At 41.0% G+C, this 22,762-nt stretch overlaps 2 protein-coding genes across 5 annotated transcripts in view; one reads left to right on the plus strand and one right to left on the minus strand.

The window, feature by feature from the left end:
- LOC137372826 (nardilysin-like) overlaps positions 1 to 11,525 on the plus strand; it is a 168,985-nt gene extending 157,460 nt beyond the window's left edge. For both annotated transcript variants that reach the window (XM_068037138.1, XM_068037139.1), the window contains exons 29-31: positions 3,728 to 3,844; positions 9,021 to 9,110; positions 10,557 to 11,525. In XM_068037138.1, the coding sequence (XP_067893239.1) occupies positions 3,728 to 3,844; positions 9,021 to 9,110; positions 10,557 to 10,754 (405 nt within the window). In that variant the 3' untranslated portion in view covers positions 10,755 to 11,525. The remainder of the gene's footprint in view (positions 1 to 3,727; positions 3,845 to 9,020; positions 9,111 to 10,556) is intronic.
- Positions 11,526 to 18,293: 6,768 nt separating this feature from the next.
- The window catches only part of osbpl9 (oxysterol binding protein-like 9), a 224,833-nt gene continuing 220,364 nt past the window's right edge, over positions 18,294 to 22,762 (minus strand). For all 3 annotated transcript variants that reach the window (XM_068037140.1, XM_068037141.1, XM_068037142.1), the window contains 2 exons: positions 22,215 to 22,350; positions 18,294 to 19,236 (listed from right to left, as the gene is read on the minus strand). In XM_068037140.1, coding sequence (XP_067893241.1) covers positions 19,162 to 19,236; positions 22,215 to 22,350 — 211 coding nt within the window. In that variant the 3' untranslated portion in view covers positions 18,294 to 19,161. The remainder of the gene's footprint in view (positions 19,237 to 22,214; positions 22,351 to 22,762) is intronic.

The raw sequence follows: 22,762 nt of genomic DNA on the forward strand, positions 1-22,762 counted from the left end.
TAATCAAGTAACAGCCTGACATAGTCATACTCACCGAATCATACCTTACAGACAATATCCCAGACATGTACTGTCCCACCAGCAGAACAGACCCAGCAGAGATGGCGGCACAATGGTATACAGTCGGGAGGGAGTTGCCCTGGGAGTCCTCAACATCTCATGGCATCAGGGCAAACGCGGGCAAGGAAACGTCCTGCTGATTACTACCTATCGCCCCCGCCCCCCTCGGCTGATGAATCAGTACTCATCCTTGTCGAACACCACGGAGGAAGTACTGAAGGTGGCAAGGGTACAGAATGTACTCTGGGTGGGGGACTTCACTGTCCATCACCAAGAGTGGCTCAGTAGCAGCATTACTGACCAAGCTGGCCGAGTCCTAAAGGACATAGCTGCTAGACTGGGTCTGTGGCAGGTGGTGAGAAAAACAACAAGAGGGAAAAACATTCTTGACCTCGTCCTCACCAATTTGGCTACCGCAGATGCATCTGTCCATGACTGTATTGGTAGGAGTGACCACTGCACAGTCTTTGTGGAGACATGTCCCTTCACATTGAGGATACCCTCCATCGTGTTGTGTGGTATTACCACCGTGTTAAACGGGATAGATTTCAAACAGATCTAGCAACGCAAAACTGGGCATCCATGAGGTGCTGTGGGCCATCAGCAGCAGAATTATACTCAACCACAATCTGTAACCTCATGGCCCAGCATGACCCCACTCTACCATTACCATCAAGCCGGAGGATCAACCCTGGTTCAATGAAGAGTGCAGGAGGGCATGCCAGGAGCAGCACCAGGCATACCTCAAAATGAGGTGCCAACTGGTGAAGCTACAATCCAGGACTACTTGCATGTCAAACAGTGTAAGCAGCATGCGACAGAGCTAAGTGATCCCACAACCAATGGATCAGATCTAAGCTCTGCAGTCCTGCCACATCCAGTCGTGAATGATGGTGGACAATTAAACAACTAACTGGAGGAGGTGGCTCCACAAATATCCCCTTCCTCAATGATGGGGGAACCCAGCACATCAGTGCAAAAGATAAGGCAGAAGCATTTGCAACAATCTTCAGCCAGAAGTTCCGAGTAGATGATCTATCTCGGCCTCTTCCTGAAGTTCCCAGCATAACAGCCGCCAGTCTTCAGCCAATTCGATTCACTCCAAGTGATATCAAGAAATGACTGAAGGCCCTGGATAGATACTGCGAAGGCTCTGGGCCCTGACAACATTCCAGCAATAGTACTGAAGAGCTGTGCTGCAGAACTTGCCATGCTCCGAGCCAAGCTGTTCGAGTACAGCTACAACACTGGCATCTACCCAGCAATGTGGAAAATTGCCCAGGTATGTTCTGTACACAAAAGGCAGAACCTATCCAACCCGGCCAATTACCACCCCATCAGTCTACTCTCGATCATCAGTAAAGTGATGGAAGGTGTCGTTGACCGTGCAATCAAGCAACACTTGCTTAGCAATAACCTGCTCACTGATGCTCAGTTTGGGTTCCGCCAGGGCCACTTAGCTCCTGACCTCATTACAGCCTTGGTTCAAACATGGACAAAAGAGCTGAACTCCAGAGGTGAGGGTGACTGCCCTTGACATCAAGGCAGCAATTGACCAAGTATGGCATCAAGGAGCCCCAGCAAAACTGGAGTCAATGGGAATTGGGGAAAATTTTCTGCTGATTGGAGTTGTACCTAGCGCAAAGGAAGATGGCTGTGGTTGTTGGAGGTCAATCACCTCAGCTCCAGGACATCACTGCAGGAGTTCCTCAGGGTAGTGTCCTAGGCCCAATCATCTTCAACTGCTTCATCAATGACCTTCCTTTAATAATAAGGTCAGAAGTGAGGATGTTTGCTGATGATTGCACAATGTTCAGCACCATTCGCGACCCCTGAGATACTGAAGCAGTCTGTGTAGAAATGCAGCAAGACCTGGACAATATCCAGGTTTGGGCTGATGTGGCAAATAACGTTCGCGCCACACAAGTGCCAGGCAATGACTATATCAAACAAGAGAGAATCTAACCATCTCCCCTTGACATTCAATGGCATTACCATCGCTGAATCCCTCGCTATCAACATCCTGGGGTTACCATTGACCAGAAACTGAACTGGAGTAGCCATATAAACGCTTTGGCTACAAGAGCAAGTCAGAGGCTAGGAATCCTGCGGCGAGTAACTCGCCTCCTGACTCCCCAAAGCATGTCTGCCATCTGCAAGGCGCAAGTCAGGAATGTGATGGAATACTCTTCACTTGCTTGGATGGGTGCAGCTCCAACAGCACTCAAGAAGCTCGACACCATCCAGGACAAAGCAGCCCGCTTGATTGGCACCCCATCTACAAACATTCACTCCCTCCACCACTGACGCACAGTGGCAGCAGTGTGTACCATCTACAAGATGCACTGCAGCAATGCACCAAGGCTCCTTCGACAGCACCTTCCAAACTTGCAACCTCTACCACCTAGAAGGCCAAGGGCAGCAGTTGCATGGGAACACCACCACCCGCAAGTTCCCCTCCAAGCCACACATCATCCTTACTTGGAACTGTATCACCGTTCCTTCACTGTCGCTGGGTCAAAATCCTGGAACTCCCTTCCTAACAGCACTGTGGGTGTACCTACCCCACATGGACTGCAGCGATTCAAGAAGGCGGCTCATCACCACCTTCTCAAGGGCAATTAGGGATGGGCAATAAATGCTGGCCTGGCCAGCGATGCCCACATCCCATGAATGAATCAAAAATAAATAAATTTATGACTTGGATCTTGGAATGCAGAGTAGAAGCAATAGGGAAAGGCAATATATACTTAATGGCACAGTTCTAAAAAGTGTGCAGGAACAGAGGGACCTGTGGGTGTATGTGCATAGATCTTTGAAGGTGCAGGACATATTTAGAGAGTGGTTTGTAAAGTATATGAGATCTTGGGTTTCTTAAATAGAGGCATTGAGTCCAAAAGCAGGGAGGACATGCTGAACTTTTAAAAAGTTCTTTTTAGGCCCCAACTGGAGTATTGCGTTTAGTTCTGGTCCCCACACTTCAGGAAGGATGTGAGGGTCCTTGATGGGGTGCAGATGAGATTTACCAGAATGGTTCCAGGGATGGAGGATTTTAGCTCCAAGGTTAGTTTGGAAAAGCTGGGTTTGTTCACCTTAGAACAAAAGAGATTGAGGGCGATTTAATAGAAATGTATAAGATTATGACAAGCTTAGATAAGTTAGGCAAGGAAAAACTGTTCCCATTAACAAATAGTACTAGGACTAGAGAGCACAGATTGAAAGCTTTGGGCAAAAGATGTAGGGGGAATATGAGGAAGTACTTTTTCACGCAGCAGGTGGTAATGACCTGGAACTCGCTGCCCGCAAGGGTGGTGTAAGCGGAGACGATCAATGACTTCAAGAGGAAGTTGGATGGCCACATGAGAAAATAGACTTGCAGGGCTATGGGATCGAGCCAGGGAGTGGGACTGACTGCATAGCTCAGTGGAGAGCTGGCATGGACTCAGTGGGCCGAATGGCTCCTTCTATGCCGTAAATGACTCTATGACTATGAAAATTACTAAAGGGAAAGGTATGTTTGAGTGGTTTTCTTTCCTTCTTTCACCTTTGTGTTGAAGATAGCTTGATTTGAGAAGTACTATATTTGAAGGTGAGTAATCTTTGGTTTCAGGCACTATGCATTCCAAATTAAATATTTCACAAACTCTCACCTTTTATATTTGAACAGGTTACAGCATTGATAAAGCTTAAACTTTGTGAAGATACACACCTAGGAGAAGAAGTAGACAGAAACTGGGATGAAGTTTTTACACAACAGTATCTCTTCGACAGGCTTACCCATGAGGTATTAAGAGAAAATATTAAGCATGAATCAGAAATTTAAGAAAAGCAAAGCTCATTGAAGTATACTTGACTCAGCCGTGAATTTTATTTCAATTTTGTTTGAGTATATTACAACTGATTTCTAGCCTGTGAATTTTAAGTTTTATTATTTAAGAAATTAGAATAGCTCTAGTGCTAATATGCCATCCTCTTCGTAATAGACCACACCACTTTAATTCCACTTTTAACTGCTTCACTTCCATTTTGCAGAACTTAGGAATGGAAAGATTGTATATTAGCAGCATGCTTTACTATTTTTTTTATTCATTCAGGGATGTGGGCGTCGCTGGCTAGGCCAGCATTTATTGCCCATCCCTAATTGCCCTTGAGAAGGTGGTGGTGAACTGTTCCATTCAATATATGTTCACTCCTCTGATTTCTTACTCCTGTACTAATTGTTTTACATATATCCAGATTCTAAGAGAGCTTATTTTAACACTGTAAATGTGGGGAGCTAGTACACAGACGTTCTTTCATGGCTTGAATTGTAGAAGTGCCAAGTGTAAAAATCCTTATTTATTGGATGTTGATTAGATTGTGTGTGATCTAAAAGCAAGATGATTACAATGGAAAGCATATGAAGAAACATTTCTATCATGAATTAAAAGCGGCAATAAATTTTGCCAATATATTATGTGATTTAGTTGCTGCTGTTCAAAATACAACAATATATACAGAGCATACAGGTTTTGGAAAAAGTATGGGAAACCTGGAATAAGAACTAGCTGTGAGTTGGGGAAATATTAAATTAGTTCTGTGTGCTAGGCAATCGTGTTTATAATCCAATGTTTCAGAATAGTTGGATATCCACTTGGACTTTTTCCCAGCAGGAATACGGGGGCAAAAATCATGTTGTAGTGTCAGGATAATGGATGACTATGGATGTAACATTATTTTAGAGGTTAACTCAAAGTACATAAGAATAACATAGACTCAGCAAAACTGACCAGCATAAATATTAAAATGCATTCTAAATAAACAGTATAAGATTCCAGATACTGATTAAGAAAATCATTAAAAGCAGTATGCTGAAAATAGAGACATGTTGTTGAAACTTTTCGTCTTGCACTATTCAGGACAATCCGCAAGAATACCACTGTAAGGGAAAACAATAACAACAACTTTTTTACTGTATGAGAAGAGAGTGCTGATTGATTGGCAAGTGAACTCTGATAGAGGCGTTGCCACGCCAACATTTGCTAAATAATCCTCAGTGTGCTAAGAATTATGCTGACAACCAATTTAAGATTGCCAGTAGGGCTTGCGGTGTGGTGCATTTGCGTGTACTGGAAGCTACATATATTAATACACAGAGCCCTGTTGTTTGCACACAGAAAGAATATGTACAAACATTGTGCCTGTTTCAGCTAAACAAATTAAGTGACAGTCATTCGCTGGTTCATTCTTCAGGGCAATGCCTTGACCAAACAGAGTCAAGCTGCTTGGATTAAATTTTAAACAAAGCTTGGCAGTTAACTGTCAGTCACCGTAAACTGGTGCATTTGCCATGGCAGTGCCTCTACCAATCAGAGTTTGCTTGCCAACCAATCAGCACTCTTCTCATGCAGTATAAAGTTGTTGTTTTCCCTTACAGTGGTATTCTTGCGGATTGTTCTGATGAGTGCAAGGCGAAAATCTTTGACAACTTGTCTCTATTTTCAGCAATACTCGAGTTCTGTACTACCAAATGACCAAAAGTAGTATGGTTTCACACAAAAAATGTGGGCGTATAGAAGAACTTTGATCAGTAGAGAAATATGAAGGTTGATAAAGGGAATAAAATTAAATTTGATAGCCAGAAAAGTGACTCGGAAAAGTAAGGGTGATATGATCAAAGTTTTCAAGATATTAAGGGGAACAGATGGGGTAGATTGGGAGAAACCATTTCCACTAGTTGGAGAGTCTAAGACTAGGGGCATAATCTAAAATAAGAGCCAGACCTTTCAGGAGTGAAATTAGGAAACACTTCTTTGTGCAACATGTGGTAGAAGTTTGGAACACTCACCCGCAAATGGAATTTGATGCTAAATCAATTGTTAAGTTTAAAATTGAGATTGTTAGATTTTTGTTAGCCTTGTTTATTAAGGGATATAGGACAAAAGCGGTTATATGGAGTTCGGATGGAGACCCGCCATGAATTTTTGAATGTGGGAACAGACTCTAGGGGCTAAATGGTTTACTCCTGTTCCTGTGTTCCTAATTATTTGTCTAGCAGCATGGAACCATCCTTTAACAGGGACTTGCCAGCAAAAAGTTTCTGCTCCTGTGCAAGAAAATATCGCAGAATCTTTTCTATGCCCTGTGGCATGGAATAGATTTGGGCATAATTTTTCTATTTCTGAAGCTATGCAACTACCTTTGGGAAGGCTGTTTTAGTGTTAGGATCTGTTAAAAATCACAAACACAAGCTGAATTTGAATTCAGTAACAGGAATGGCTATAAAGGGTTGCTTTAATTTAACTGATTAGCCACAACAAATGCCAACAGCAGCCTTTTTAGGGAACTGTCCAAGTATACCCAAAGCCATCACACTGCTTTGCAGCAATTGTCCACAATCAAGAAGCTCTTAAAGGGGACAAAGCCCCATACCTGAGATTATCTTGTCCACCTGATTCTACATGTAAGCCAAAAAATAAAATCAGAAGAAGCAAAAATTATTATCTTGCAGTTCCATTACCAGCCCACAGTGTGTTCTTGGAATCCTGGTAATAAGCAGGGACAAGATCCCACTGAGTCATGTGAGATGATCTCTCAAAAGTTGGGGACTCGAGTATTGCATATGAAGTTGGGAGATGTCTTAGTTTATAAAATAAAAACAAGAAATGCTGGAACTACTCAGCAGGTCTGACAGCATCAGTGGAGAGAGAAGCAGAGTTAACATTTCAGGTCAGTGACCCTTCATCTTAGTTTATAGCCTGGTTATTAAAAAGCAATATTGGATAGAGCCATGCTTCTCACCATTACTGATAGATTATCCTGATTACTTTCTGTATATGAAATACATCTTAAAGTTTGCAATTTATTTCTGCATATTTTAATACAGAACAAATTTGGATACTGTATTATATTTTTACGATATCCGCATTTCGTATATCTAAGCTGTGGTTGAGTGGGAGGCCTCCTTCCTGAACCTGTCTTGCTACCATTTTGGACTGGTCACTAAGATATGTGAGAAAATGTGGACTTGGACCTACGTGCACCATCCAATGTAGGGTGGAACACTACTACTTCCATAATACAATAGTTTGGGAGGAAATTGCATACAGCAGGCAGAGCACATCGGGGGAGAGAGTTGTGAATCTTTGGAACTTTCTTCCCCAGAGAGTGGTGGAGGCAGGGTCATTGAATATTTTTAAGGCAGAGGTAGATAAATTCTTGACTAACAAGGGCGTCAAAGGGTATCGTGGTAGATGGGAAAGTGGAGTTGAGGCCATAATCACATCAGCCATGATCTTATTAAATGGCAGAGCAGGCTTGAAGGGGCCAAGTGGCCTATTCCTGCTCCTATTTTGTATGTTTGTAAGAGTGGAGAAAGTTTTTACATAGGATCATAGGAGCTGAGTGGGCCATTTAGCCCATCGAGCCTGCCCCACCATTCAAAATGATCATGGCTGATCATCCACTTCAATGCCTTTTTCTCACACTATCCTGATATCCTCATATGTCATTTGTATTTCGAAATCTGTCAATCTCTGCTTTAAACATACTCCATGACTGAGCTTCCACAGCCCTCTGGGGTAGAGAATTCCAAAGATTCACAACCATCTGAGTAAAGAACATTCTCCTCATCTCTGTCCTAAGTGGTTTCCCCCTTATTTTGAAATTGTGTCCCCTGGTTCTAGACTCTCCAACCAGGGGAAGCATCTTAGCTGCATCTACCCTGTCTATCCCTTTAAGTATTTTGTAGGTTTCAATGAGATCACCTCTCATTCTTTGAAACTCTAGAGAATACAGGCCCAGTTTCCCCAATCTCTCTTGATAGGACAGTCCCGCCATCCAGGGAACAAGTCTGGTGAACCTTCGTTGCACTCCCTCTGTGGCAATAATATCCTTCCTAAGGTAAGGGACCAAAACTGCACACAGTACTCCAAGTGCGGTCTAACCAAGGTTCTATACAATTGAAGCAAGACTTCACTAATCCTGTACTCAAATCCTCTTGCGATAAAGGCAGACACACCATTAGCCTTTCTAATTGCTTGCTGCACCTGCATGTTAGCTTTCAGTGACTTATTGACAAAGACACCCAGGTCCCTTTGTACATCCACACTTTCTAATCTCTTACCATTTAAGAAATACTCTGCGTATCTGTTCCTCCCACCAAGTGGATAACCTCACATTTTTCCACATTATTTTCCATCTGCCACGTCTTGCCCACTCACTAAGTCTGTCCAAATCCCCTTGAAGCTGCTTTGCATCTTCCTCACAACACACATTCCCACCTAATTGTGTGTAATCCACGAATTTGGAAATATTACATTTGGTCCCCAGATCCAAATTATTGATGTATATTGTGAACAGCTGGGGCCTAAGCACTGATCCCTGCGGTACCCCACCAGCTACAGCCTGCCAATGCGAGAATGACCTGTTTATTCCTACTCTCTGCTTTCTGCCTGTTAACCAATCCTTAATCCATGCCAGTATATTATCTCCTGTCCCATGTACTTTAATTTTGCTAACCAACCGCCTGTGGGGAACTTTATCAAAAGCCTTCTGGAAATCCAAGTATACCATGTCCACCGACTCCTCTTTATCAATTCTGTTAGTAACATCCTCAGGAAACTCCTAACAGGTTCATCAAACATGATTTCCCATTCATAAATCCATGTTGACTATGCCCAATCAGGTCATTATTATCCAAGTGTTCATTTACCACATCCTTTAGAATAGATTCTAGCATTTTCTCAACAACTGATGTAAGGCTAACAGGCCTGTAATTCCCTGTTTTCTCTCTCCCTCCCTACTTAAATAGTGGGGTGACATTTGCGACCTTCCAATCTGCAGGAACCGCTCCAGAACCTTTTTAGTTTGTTTCTTTTTCCTTTATAATTAATATCTTTTCAGAATAGCCCTATCAAAATTATGATTTTATTAAAATGCCCAACAAATGTTGTTATCCTGCTATCTTTTTGTTTCAACAGATTCAAGCTCTTAAGTCATTTACCAAAGCAGACTTGGTGGATTGGTTCAGAGCCCACCAGGGCCACGGGAGTAAAAAACTTAGTCTTCATGTAAGTGCAGTGCACCCATTAGACTTATCCTTAAATATAAATGATCTCTAATGTATAATATCACGTATAGAAATGTAATTTGCTTTAGGTTGAATGAGATGCCAAAATAGTAAAATGCATTTTTATTGTCCTTGCCAAAAAAAAGGTTTTTTAAATGTCCACTGACACCCTCCATGATTTAGTGTATTTCCTCAAATGCGTTAGTAGTCAAACCGTGCAGTTAGAAGAATCCCTGGTTTAATCCATGGAAAATGTCGTCCTGTGCTATTCAGACTCTTCCAGTCATAACTAAATCGATGTTGAATGAATTTCTGCCAAATCCTTATGCACTTGTGCTGTAAAATGTAGTCAGCACTAAAAGCATTTTTATGTGTATTGTGGATCCTTGCTGTTCAAAGTAGGAACAACTGTGGTTATCGTTTTTCAATTAATTAATTGTTTTATTTTCCAGTCGATAGTTGTCACGTTTTTTGCAAATGAATCATTCACTGCACAGTAGGGTTCTAACATAGTCAAAATATAGAAAGATTTCAACACTCCCATCTCTCTGCTTTCTATCCGCCATTTCAATTTAATTTCTATATTTTGATAAAATGGTTCCTGTACTGTAAATGGTATTTCAGTATAAGCTGCTGATTGCATTTGTTTTTTTTTTAATTAGATAAGCAAATGTATGGTCTCCAGCTCATATGTTTTATTAAGAGCTCTTTTTTTAAAAATAAATTATTCAAGCAAACAAGAATTTTGTACAGAGAAATATTTAATACTTTAATAGGCAAACAAGGTCAGTTTGACAGAGATTTGTCTGGATACCATAACCAATTTGCTAAATTGTATGCAGAATTAATGCAGTTTTAATCAGGATTTGCCCCTTTGCTAGAGTTTGTGTTGGTGTAAGCTCAGATGGACATAAGGCAGCATTCCTATGGATTTGTGACCAAATCTCCAAACAAACCAAAGGGGCCTGCTATCTGTCCTGGTCAATATTCATTTAAAACAAAATGGTGTGTCTATATCCCTGTAAAATAAGGTTGAACCTCCTTGCTCAGAATCTGTAACATACAGACAGTTCCACTCAATTAGTTTTAATGGATTTGCATACAAATTTAGGATTATGGCTATGTTACTGTAGGAAACTTGTAGTTGTCTAAATTCAACTGTACAAATTACAGTTAATGAACACTACTGCCAGTTTTAAAATTCTGTTTTAAGCACTTAGAGTTCTGTTCAAATGGTTTTCAGTTTGAGTAGGTAGAACTTTTTCATATGCAGCTTTAAAATAATCAGAAAAGGTGGGCTGTGCAGTTTTATGATTTCATCATCTGACTAGAGGATGAACAAATGCTGTAAAATGCAAACAACAGACTGAAATTTGATTTTGGATATGAGTAACCTTATTGGAGGAGATGCTACTGTACTAATTCCTGTTACTTTGTTGTTTTGCAGGTGGTTGGACATGGGCAACATGAACCCGATACAACCACTGATGACTCCACATGTGAATCAAAGTCTATGTATGGAGAAGTGTGGCAGCTTACTTTCTTACCTGTGTCCTCCAAGATGGGACATGCAACCCCCATTAAAGATATTTTTGCTTTCACTTCAAGGCTCAAACTTTATCCCTTTCATAAAATTTTGAAATGATGTTTATCAATTGGAAAAGGTCACAGGAAGAACATGCAATGTGTTACTAAGAATATGCAGTTTACATGTAAAATTAAATCCCGATTCTTGGTGTTTTGCTTTAAGAGGAAAGACATTCTGCCATAAACTGGCGGAATTTCAAATGTAAGTGTGTCAATATAACTAGCTAATTTATGAGTGTATATTGAGGTCTGTGTACTTCACTGATCAGCTAATAATGATGCAGTTGCATCAAAATTCATTGAGGCACAAATGTAGTAACTACTTGGATGATAATGCAGTTTGGTTTGTCGTGACTGCTTTTTGGAAAATGTCACTTAAAACACTTTGGCAAAGCATTCTTTTGAAGCAGGAGGATGTATCATGAGTGCTATATGTGTTTGGTAGACCTGCTTTTAACTAGTGGGTTTGGTTGAGAGGAGTATCAATCTTGTCCAGAAATGTGTTTGCCTATTATCTTTTTGTTCAAACCTGCCTATTTAAAACAGACCAGTTCTGCATGGGAAGCAATCATTGATTTATTCAGCTGTGATTAATTCTCCAACTAGCTGGTGTTTTCAAAGACCCAACTGATACATTTGCAAAATATAAAATCTGTTCCTTTAAACAGAACTTTGAGTGAATTGTTTTGGACCTGTACTGTTTGTTTCAATGTTTTATAATTTTGATGGGGGAGCAAGGAAGTTTTAATTTCTATGTATGAATTACTGGTTCTGTAACCAGAATAAATATGCCCCATACATTAAAGCTAATTGCTGTGTTTTATTTAAATTAATCATTGCTCTGTGTTTTCTAATTATCAGTCTAAAACTAGATCCTGGCAAGAATCTACTTGAACATTTTTTGTGGGGGAGGTGAACGGGAAAAACTTACCAGCTATTAAATTTGTATAAGTATACACTAAGGATATGATTTTTTTATATCTGAGATTTCGGATTCTAACATGTTGGAGTTCCTTTTGAGCTGCTGGAGGTTCAGGATATCAAACTGAATTATTTTATGATGGCTAAGTGGAGTATGTTTTCCTTGCAATAATTATTAAGAAACTGCAAAGTTTTTTTTCCCACTCTGCAGATACAAAATAATGCATGATTGTAAAAATGAGGAATTCGGGGCTATGACCTGCACTCACCAATTTGCATTATGCATTTTAAAATTAGAATCCAATCAATGTTGCAAAATTTAGTTTGTTCATCCTGTAGTTAACATTGCTGTGTTTTCTTTCCATGACTTTCAAAAACTTCTCTTTGTTTCATTTATGATACAATTTGTCTCTTTCCACTAGCCTCTGATCAGTGCTATCTTATGAACATTAGGGTAAGGTTCTGGTGGGTTTGGTTTTTGTGATTCCTTGTGCCATGGTCATGGAGCTAGGCTACTAGAAACAATCTTCAAAAAAGGGGCTGGCATTTTTGAGCAAGATGGGAAAATAAATCATGGGCATGCTCTGGAGAGGATGATCTGCATTGATCTGTGCTTCTCTGAAAGTCAGCTGTTAGAAAACAGCCGTCAATTTAGTGCTTTTCTAATGACAGACCTACATAACTTGGAATGGGTAACAGTTTAAGTGAAAGTCTGGATCCTTGCAGTAGATTATTCTCAGCTGATAATGTAGGCCACTGAGCTCTAGTGGTGGCGAGGGTTAGGGTCCTTGGGCAGCTTTTTTTCTTTTCCCTCTTTCCCATTCAAGTTTTTTGTGGGAAATTAAGTTTCAAAAATTTGAGAGTAGACACCTGTATTCTAAAATCCACTGCAGAGTTTTTCAGTGACGCTGTGATGGAATGACAGCTGATCAAAAACCTACCAGGTTTTCCTGCTGAATCAGTTGATCAATGAATTGGTCAGTGTAGATCATACAAGTAGTGACCAGGAAGCATCTAGGTTTGATCCTGTTGTGTGCTGAGCTAGCTGATGTTCAGCTGGGATATCAGTAGGGGACTAGCGTGGACTTGAAGGTAGTTGGCAAAGAAGAAAAATGGGGCTGGTTTCCACTGTCTATGGTTATTTACTGAGAACAGCATTGGTTGTTGAAGCACCTCCACAGTCCCAGTTGAGTCATCTGCCAGCACTCAATCCAGGCTTGCATCTGAAAAAAAAGGCCTGGATAGTAGTTTGATGCTGATGGAACTGTTGACTCAGTGTAAGTCAGTGTCGTTGGAGAGGAAGGGTAAAGATAAACCTACGATTTGTGGAATGTATGCAATGCCATTGTTTCCTATTTATCAGCAGCCAGTTTTTAATGCATCACCACCTACAAACAAGTCAGTCATAATGGCACAGAAGGAGGGAATTTGGGCAATTGAGTCTTTGCTGGCTGTCTACAGTAACCCAGTCAGTCCTATTCCTCCACTCTATGACAGTAGCCCTGCATGTTTATTCCCCTCAAGTGCCCATCCAATTTCCTTTTGAAATCATTGGATCGTGTCAGCTTCCACCACTCTTGTAGGCAGCGAGTTCCAGGTCATTACCACTCACTGCGTTTAAAAAAAAAAGTTCCTCCTCACATATCCTAGCTCTCTTGCCCAAAACCTTAAATCGGTGTATCCTAGTGCTTGTACGATGACCAAATAGGAACAGCTTTTCTTTGTCTAAACCTGTCATAATCTTGAACACCTCTATCAGATCTCCCTCAGTCTCCTTTGCTCCAAGGAGAACAACCAGTAGTTCATGGTCACCATTACTGAAGCTAGCTTTTTATTCCAGATTTATTAATTAATTGAGCTTAAATTTTCCAGCTGCAGTTTTGGGATTTGAATTACTGTCCCTAGAGCGTTAATCAGGCCTCTGAATTACTAGTCCAGTAACATTACCACTGCCACCGATTTGCTCTTCTGTCTCACTCTCTCACTATTTGAAGGACTATTAATACACCCACTACCGTGATCATCCCGTTTGCCTTGCCCCCCTCAAGGACATCCTCTCTTTCTAACACTACAATGTCTTCCCTAATCAATACTGCCACCCCACTGCCCTTTTTCCTTCCTTATCTTTGCTGAACACTTTGTATCCTTGAATATTAAGCACCTAGTCCTCACTATTTGAAGCCATATTTCTGTTATTGCCGCTACATCATATTCCTACATGCCTATTTGTGCTTGTAGCTCACCGACCTTATTCACGACAGTGTTTTTAGATACACACATTCTAAACCTGTCCTTGTATTCCTCGTAGTCCTTCTGAATCTGCTCCTTTCTAATATAGTACTACTTCCTTCTCCAGTACTATTCAACAGTCTCACTCCTCTATACATCTCATTCACTTCTACTGGGGGGGGTGGTGATGCTGGTGTTCCCCCCCCCCCCTCCCCACCCCGCGTGCGCCAATTAAGTTTAAACCTTCAACTACACTAATGAACCTTCCTGTCACGCCATTGGTCCCAGGCCTGTTGTGGTGCAACCCATCCCTTTTGAATAGATACTACCTGCCCCAGGAGAGGTCCCAATCCCCCAAGAATCTTAAGCCCTCCCTCCTGCAACATGCCTCAAGTCATGCATTGATCCTCCCTATCTTCCTATTCTCGTTAGTGCTTGGCACTGAGTAATCCAGAGATACTATCTTCGAACGCCTACTTTTTAACTTCTTCCCGAGCTCCTGAAAATCTGAGACAGTAGAATCTCAACACTTGCCCTCTCTGTCATTGGTACTGATGTGTACCACAACTTCTGGCTCCCCTGCAGAATATTCTGGCACCCTCTCCTTGATGTCTTTTACCCTGGCACAAGGGAGGAAGGCAGCATGTGGGACTCATGATGTTAGTTACAGAAAGTCCCATCTGTCCCCATAACTATGGGACCTCTTAATGACTATTTCTACTCTTTGCTCCTGTGCGGTTCGTTGTCCATTGAGGCATGATCTGGCCTGCACTCCTGCAAGGTGACATCACTCCCAGCAGTCTCCAATGCTGAGGACTGGTTTAACAGTGGCACATACCCCAAGACTCCTGCACTTCCTGCCTCTTCTGGATAGTCAACCTTCTACTATTAGAGTCAGAGAGATACAGCACTGAAACAGGCCCTTTGGCCCACTGAGTCTGTGCCAACCATCAACCACCCATTTCTACTAATCCTACATTAATCCCATAATTCCCTACCACATCCCCACCTTCCCTCAATTCTCCTACCACTACCTACACTAGGGGCAACTTACCATGGTCAATTTACCTATCAACCTGCGAGTCTTTGACTGTGGGAGGAAACCGGCGTACCCAGTGAAAACCTACGCAGTCACAGGGAGAACTTGCAAACTCCGCACAGGCAGTACCCAGAACTGAACCCAGGTTGCTGGAGCTGTGGTGCTCGCCACTGGGCTCTATTCTGAACTCTCAATCCCTGTGTAGTGAATACCTGCTGGAACATACAGTCCAGGAAACTCTCATCCTCCCTAATACGCTGCAGTGATTCTAGCTGCCTCTCAAACTGAGAAATCCTGAGCTCGAGCTCAAGCAGCTGGAGCCACTTCCTACACGTGATCTCTCAAGACACATGAAGTGTCCTGACGTTCCCACATGGCACAGGAATTGCAAGCCACAGGTCTCAGCTGCCCATCCATAGTCTTAAAAAAAAATCTATTCCCTTTTTAGGATCTATTTAGAACCTTGTTTAAACAATTAATTTTAATTAATGCCTCTTGACCTGCTTTGTGCTAATACCATTAATTCATGTGCTCTTAGACGTAGCCCGATTGAAATTTTTAATTTCCCAGCTCCTGATTTAAATTAATGCCCCAGTTTAAAGAGAAATACTCAGCAACCAATCACCTGGTTTACTGTGATGCCACGCTTTGAATGTTTTTCACTTTTTTTTTTCAAATGTGCTTACTCTGATTCACGTTAACTCCCCGCTGCTACTTTTAACTCTGGCGCTCTAGCACTGTTTTCCCGCAAGCTTATGCTCTCTGTTTCCTGCTGATGCCCTGCTGCCACTTTTAACTGTGGGTCTCCACACTGTTCTCTTTCAGGCTGCAGATAAGATTTCAAATGTGCTAATTCACAGGGCAGCAGAAATAAGGCAGCACAAGTTCAAAAAAATGTGGAATAGATTTTGAGGCAGAGTAGTGAAGACCCTTGCTAGATTCGCTTCAGAAAGGACTGGATGCTAGCTAAACTGGGGTCGACTGAATGGTATTGCGCATACATACCAGGTGGAGCTGAATCTTATGCAAATTGCTAGGAATCCATCAAAGTACTTAAGGTAAGAACTAATAGTTAAATAGTGAATATTATTATGGTAAGGCAGGCCAGGCCAAAACGGCCGCCATTGTGATTATGGGAGTTCCTGAGCTGGAAATATCCAAGGAAACCACAAATAAATATCTTCAGGTTGCCTTACTCAAATCTTAATGAACTTCAACACCTAGAGGTACCATACGCGAGTCTGAAACTGTAAGAAGAATACAATGCTGAATGCCTGTGACTAACAAGGGAAGTTAATTCCGATCAACACATGGTATGGTAGGGCAGGTTATGTTTGGATTCATTCTGGGGATATGGACATCACGAACAAGGCCAACATTTATTGCCAATTGCCCTTGAGAAGGTGGTGGTGATCTGCCTTCTTGAACTGCTAAGGTACATGCGGTGAAAGGTTAGGGATTTCCAAGATTTTGAGCCAGTGACCAAGAATGAACAGTGCTATGTTCAAGTCAGGATGGTGTGCTTGGAGAACAACCTGGAGGTGATGGTGGGCCCATGCACCTGCTGCCTTTGTCCTCCTTCTTGGTGGTGGTCATGGTTTAGGAGGTACTGTTGAAATGGTAAATATATAAATAAGCAGCTATGATTAGACGAACAGATAAACTTCACTGCAGATTGGCCAGAGGACCTGCATTGGGTTTTGCTACTCTGGTATGAAGGGATGGGATATACTGAAGTAGGTGGGAAAAAAATCTGTAAAGGAAGAGAAGAAAAGCATGTAGTCAGTGCTTGCAAGGCAAATTAATGCAGTAGTCATTTACAGACCTACCTGCAGCCAGAGCAAGACTGGGAGCTAATATGCTGTCATGTGCGCAAGAAATGCAATGACGAAAAATTATGGACAAAAACTGAAGAATTATAAAAATTGTCGTTTAAAAAAGTGACCTTTTTAAAAAGTTAACAATGCACTCCAAAATGGCCACTGAAGGTTAAAAGACTCGGCCTTTGTATATTCAAACTGTCTGATGGGGACAAAAAGAAAATCTTCAAAGCGAAGAGGTGTCATTTGGACCCTCCTACACCCATCTGAAATAGTCCCAAATTGAATGGGTTCTTCTGAAACAAAGAAGGTGTGAAGTAGCCACGTCCTCGGCCATTGTGTAATCAGCAGTGGGGAGAGACCAAAGCATCTCCTACCAGAAGATGATGTGCCAAACTTTTTACTTTATAAGGGCAGCCCTCGAAGAGAGAGATATCCAGAAAGAAGCTTCCACAACAGCCTTTCCAGTTAAGGGGCTCAGAGAACATCCAGCAAAGCAGAAGTGATGCGCCATGCTGTAGAATTCTACATTTACACTTTATACAGCAGTGAATTAGAAGTAACCACTCTCTTCAACTGAACTTTCAACCAGGACAGAAATCTACAAATGCCTCAGGGCTGCAACTAACGAGAACTTGACTTCTGAGAGAATTCAACAGGTTTACCATGACCCTCTCCCGCCCCAAAACCTACCCCCACTTACCCCTTTCCCTCTCTATCTGTCTCTTGTGTGTGTGTGTGCAAATGAATGAATGAGTGGATGTGGTTGCGATAATTTTAGGATAAGGCATCAGTAATTGATTTTCTGTTTTAAATCTACAAGAAAACCTGTTGCTGTCTGTTTATTTGGCAAATAAAGCACAGAAGGGGTTAAACCCTAATAACAAAGCACACTTGCTGTTGTCAGGTGGGAGTTGAACAGTGGGAAACACCCAAACACTTCACCATGTGGCTGTAACAATGCCAAAATACAGTATTTAAGAAAGTGAAAAAAGCTGGTAAAAGACACCATCAAGGGAGTAGAAAGCAAGGATCTAATTGTGTAAGCAGTAGGTGGAATCACTGAGTATAGCTATGGAATAGGAAGGGATGGAAAATTGCTGAAGGGTATTTCATAGACCTGCATAATACAGGAAAAGGAAAATCACATGGGCAGTGTCCTGTCAAGTGTATTATATATCTTTAGCATTTCTCCCTTTCGTTGACATAATTTTTTTGGTTTCATAATGTAATTTGGATTAATCTACAAAAAACAAAAATACATGATATAGCTTTGAGTGTGAAGAGGGAAGGATTAACTGCTTTATGACACAAGTTCTGCTGTTTGTGGGACCTTGCTGTGCACAGATTTCTGTGTTTCCTGCATTACAACAGAAACTACACTTCAAAAGCACTTCATTGGCTATAAAATGCTTTAGAATGTCCCATGAAAGACCACATATTCTTTTGAACTATAATTATCCTTTTGGAGGTATTTATATTCAAGATCAGGATCTTGCCTTTCAACATGACTAATGTATGCCCACATGCACTTCAAATGTTACAGTATTAAAGTACTGGAAGAAAATTCATTTTGACAATTGCAAAATGTACTTTATGAATGTTTATTATGTTGCTACAATAAACAGAAGAATGAAAACTAGCTGCAATCACATGTTACATATTCCAGTTAGGTATCATTCTAGGAATAAAATTCTATACAGACTTCAATCAAATATAACACTCTGAAATTAATAAGGCCTCAAAGTGTTAAATTATAAAGCAAAATCATTGGCTTCATTTTCATTTTACATCTGCTATATATAAACATTTATGCATCAATTCACTAAACACTGTCCATATTAATGAAATTCTCTGTATATATATATATATGTACACATATCTATGAAAAGAGATTTAAGCAGTAATGAAACATTCTAGTAAAGCCCTACATTTGTACATGTACGACTTAATACAATGTATGAAATTGTTATTTTTTTTACATCTGTGCAATGGCAATACAGAGAATGCACTTAGTTGTACAGATATCCAAGATTTTTTCCTTAGGCTGAGAGATTGTTTTCAATGTATACACAAATTTTGGCAGATGAACTTGTATACCTAACTTGGAAATCTGCAACTAACGTTACAAATTTCTGATGTGGAGCAGGAGCAAACATTTCCAACAGCCATTCTCCAGCAGTAAAAGAAGGACTCTCTTCACAACTCTTGCAAGATGTTAACCGTTCCACCACACCTTTTTAAAGTCCAATTTCCCTGAGAAAGGAACCACTTAAAATACTACCAGATGAAACCTGAACAATGCATTTCTTAACTGAATGCATTGGTATAACCACAAAGCTATATAGTTTTATTAAATTTTAAGAATCTTGATACAAAATTTTCTGTCAGGTGAAAGGAAGTCTTTTTCAATTGAAGGCTTTAAATGGTGCTCTGTTCAGCCATTTTTGAATATCTTAATATCTATTGCCACCTAACCTCTTTAGCAGTGGATCATCATATATCCAGCATTCTCCGTCTTCATGAAACACCTAGAGAGAGAGATAGCAAATGCAGGTTCTAATCTCATTTTAATTTATTTAAAGCATAGTAATTTTTAATTGATAAAATACTACAATATAACACAAATTAAATACATATGGCACTATTGATTTGTAGGTTAGAAGACACACAGAGACCCAAAAATTGTTGAGTGGTTAAAGGCACTGACCAATATGGCACAAAGCCATACGATCCAGAACATCCTATGTTTGATTCCTGATTTGTGCTGGATTAGTGCAATTCCGCCAGGGTAGCAGCTGGGGAACACAATTGGCATCAGCATTCCTTGAATTTTGGGGAATGGTCAGGGGTGGTGGTGGAGAGAGAAATCTGAGTTCCTGCTTCTCGTCACTGTTTAGTTGCCCCCTGGTGGGAAGTGTTTAAATTGTAGAAGGACAGGATGTTGCTTGATCATGATGCCCACCCCAATGGAATAGCCTACAAAAACTCACTGACAAATGAATCACCAGGGGTATCTTCTAAACAGAAGGAAAAAGATGTACTAGGATTGAAGAACCAGTATAGAAAATATTGTGTTTGCAGTAAAGCAGCTAAACTTACAGGAATAATTATTATACTGTATACCTTTTAAAAATCACTGTTTAGACTTCAGCTAGAGTACTGTGTCCAATTCTGGGCACCACACTTTAGAAAGGATGTCAAGACAGATGAACTGCGATCTAACCCGTGATTTATAAAGATAGACCATACTTTTTCTTGCTTTTGTACTCTATGTCTACATCTAAAAAGCCAATCATTCCATATACAAAAGCAAAATACAGTGGATACTGGAAATCTGAAACAAAACAATGACAGGATAGCAGCCATCCGAACACAAAGTAAAGGCAAGAAGAAAGAAACAAGGGATGGGGGGGAAAAGAAAATCACAAAAAAAAATTGGGGCCAAAAGTTAGGATCTAAAATTATTGAACTCAACGTGGAGTCTGGAAGGCTGTAAAGTTCCCAATCGAAAGAAATGAAGCTCGAGGAATAGCACCTCATCTTTCGACTGGGCACTTTACAGCCTTCTGGATTCAACATTGAGTTCAATAATTTTAGATCCTAACCTCTGGCGCCATTTTATTCTTTTTTCCGAGTTTTCTTTTGCTGCTTTTTTTCCTCCCCCCACCCCTTGTTTCTTTCTTAATGCCTTAACTTTGTATTTGGATGGCTGCTATCCTGTCATTTACACCTCATCCAGACACATCTTTTGTTCCTTCATGTCCTATTACTATCCGCTTTGGCTTTGTACCATGAAACCTTTTGTCATTTAATCTCTCCTGCCCGCCACCCTATCACAGACGTTTCCTTTTCTTCTTCTTCCCCTCTCCTCCCTTTCACTTGCTCAAAACCTTTTACATTTCTAACTTTTGCCGGTTCTGATGGAAGGTCACAGACCTGAAATGTTAACTCTGTTTTTCTCCCCACAGATGCTGCCTGACCTGCTGAGTGTTTCCAGCATTTTTATTTTTGTTGCAATCATCCTGTACGCTTTTTTTTTTAAAAACAGCTTTATCACCTCCTGGCACCTTTTAAGACTTTGTGTATGTGAACCCTCAGATCTCTGTTCCTGCGCCCTCTTTAAAATTTTACCTTTTAGTTTATACTAACTCTTCGCATTTTCCATTCCAAAATGCATCACTTCACACTTAGAATCATAGAATAGAATCATAGAAAGTTTACGGCGCAGAAAGAGGCCACTTGGCCCATTGTGTCTGTGCCGGCCGAAAAGCGAGCCACTCAGCCTAATCCCACCTTCCAGCATTTGGTTTGTAGCCCTGTAGGTTACAGCACTTGAGGTGCATATCCGGACACCTTTTAGATGAGCTGTAGGTGTCTGCCACGACTACCCTTTCAGGCAGTGAGTTCCAGACCCCTACCGCCCTCTGGGTGAAAAAAACCTTCCTCATCTCCCCTCTAATCTTTTTACCAATCACTTTAAATCTAAGCCCCCCAGTCACTGACCTCTCTGCAAAGGTAAATAGGCCCTTCACATCCAGGCTCCTCACATTTCAATCAAATCTCCCCTCAGCCTCCTCTGTTCCAAGGAGAACAACCCCAGCCTATGCAATCTTTCCTCTTAGCTGCATTTTTCCAGTCCTGGCAACATCCTCATAAATCTCCTCTGTAACCGCTCTCGTACAGTTACATCATTTCTGTAATGAGGTGACCAGCATTATCAGCATTAAATTTTACCTGCCATGCGTCAACCCATTTTCACCAGTCTGCCCTTGTCCACCTGAGGTCTGCTTCTATCCTCCTCACTGCTTCCTACATTTCCAAGCTTTGCCATCTGCAAACTTTGAATCTAAATCCAGCTCATTAATACGTCAAAAGAACAGTGGCCCTAATACTGTATCCTGGGAAAAACAACTGTTCATTACTACTCTCTGCTTTCTGTCTCTTAGTCAGTTCTGTATCCTTGCTGTCACTGTCCCTTTAATTTCATGGGCATCTATTTTGCTAACATGTTTATCAAATATCGTCTGAAAGTCCGTGTACATACCATCAACTGCATAACCCTCACCAACGCTCCCATTATTTCATCGAAGACTCAGACATGGCTTGCCTTTAACAAATTTGTATTGGCTGTTATTTATTAACCCATATTCTTTCAAGTGACAATTTAGTCTCGGATTATTATCTCTAGACGTTTTCCCACCAGTCCTTAGGCACCACTCCCATATCCAAAGAGAATTGGAAGATTGTGGCCAGAGCCTTTGCTCTTCTACACTAACTTCCCTCAGCAACCCAGATTGCATTCTATCTGGACTACCAGCTCCTTTCTTGCGACACTGGCAGCATCCTTTTCTTTAAGTGAAGGCAAATGTTACATTTCACCAGCATGTTTCTTTACTTCTCATCAGCATATTCCATAAATAAAATAATTAATAAATCACTACTAAATGGTGTTGAAGTTATGGAATCTGACAAAAGCAGTTATATTGAAGCATCTGTGGTCTCATACCCGTGTCTCCCATTGAACTTCATTCTCTTTTCTCTCCCTTGCTTCAGCTCTTTGTCGTTCCTCAAGTCTGTGCTTTGCATCTGTGGCAGCATCGATATCCTTTATTTTTAAGTTATGTGTTACATCCTTCCAAAGTCTGAATAAAAGCACAAATGGAAGTCTTTTTTTAAAAATACACAAGGGAATTGATTCAATACTTTATCAAGCAGATAATAAATGCTTCAGCATTTACAATATTTTTCAACATGCCTTGCCTCGTTCTATGGAATTCAGTGTATTCACTGTAGCTCTATATACTACTAGCAACACAAAACTTCCAAAATGTTACAAAGATGTATTTTACAGAGATCTAAATTGGTGTGCAATTCAGAGGAATGATGTGAAGCTGGGCTAAACAGTCATTATGATTCCATGCCAGCTCTCTGTAGAGCAATCCAGTCAGTCGCATTCCCCCACTCTATCCCCTGCACTTTTATTCCCCTCAAGTGCCCACCCAATTTCCTTTCGAAAACCATTAATCGTCTCCGCTTCCACCACCCTCGTAGGCA

Source organism: Heterodontus francisci, chromosome 8, assembly GCF_036365525.1.
Source record: "Heterodontus francisci isolate sHetFra1 chromosome 8, sHetFra1.hap1, whole genome shotgun sequence".
NCBI classification, from domain to species: domain Eukaryota; kingdom Metazoa; phylum Chordata; class Chondrichthyes; order Heterodontiformes; family Heterodontidae; genus Heterodontus; species Heterodontus francisci.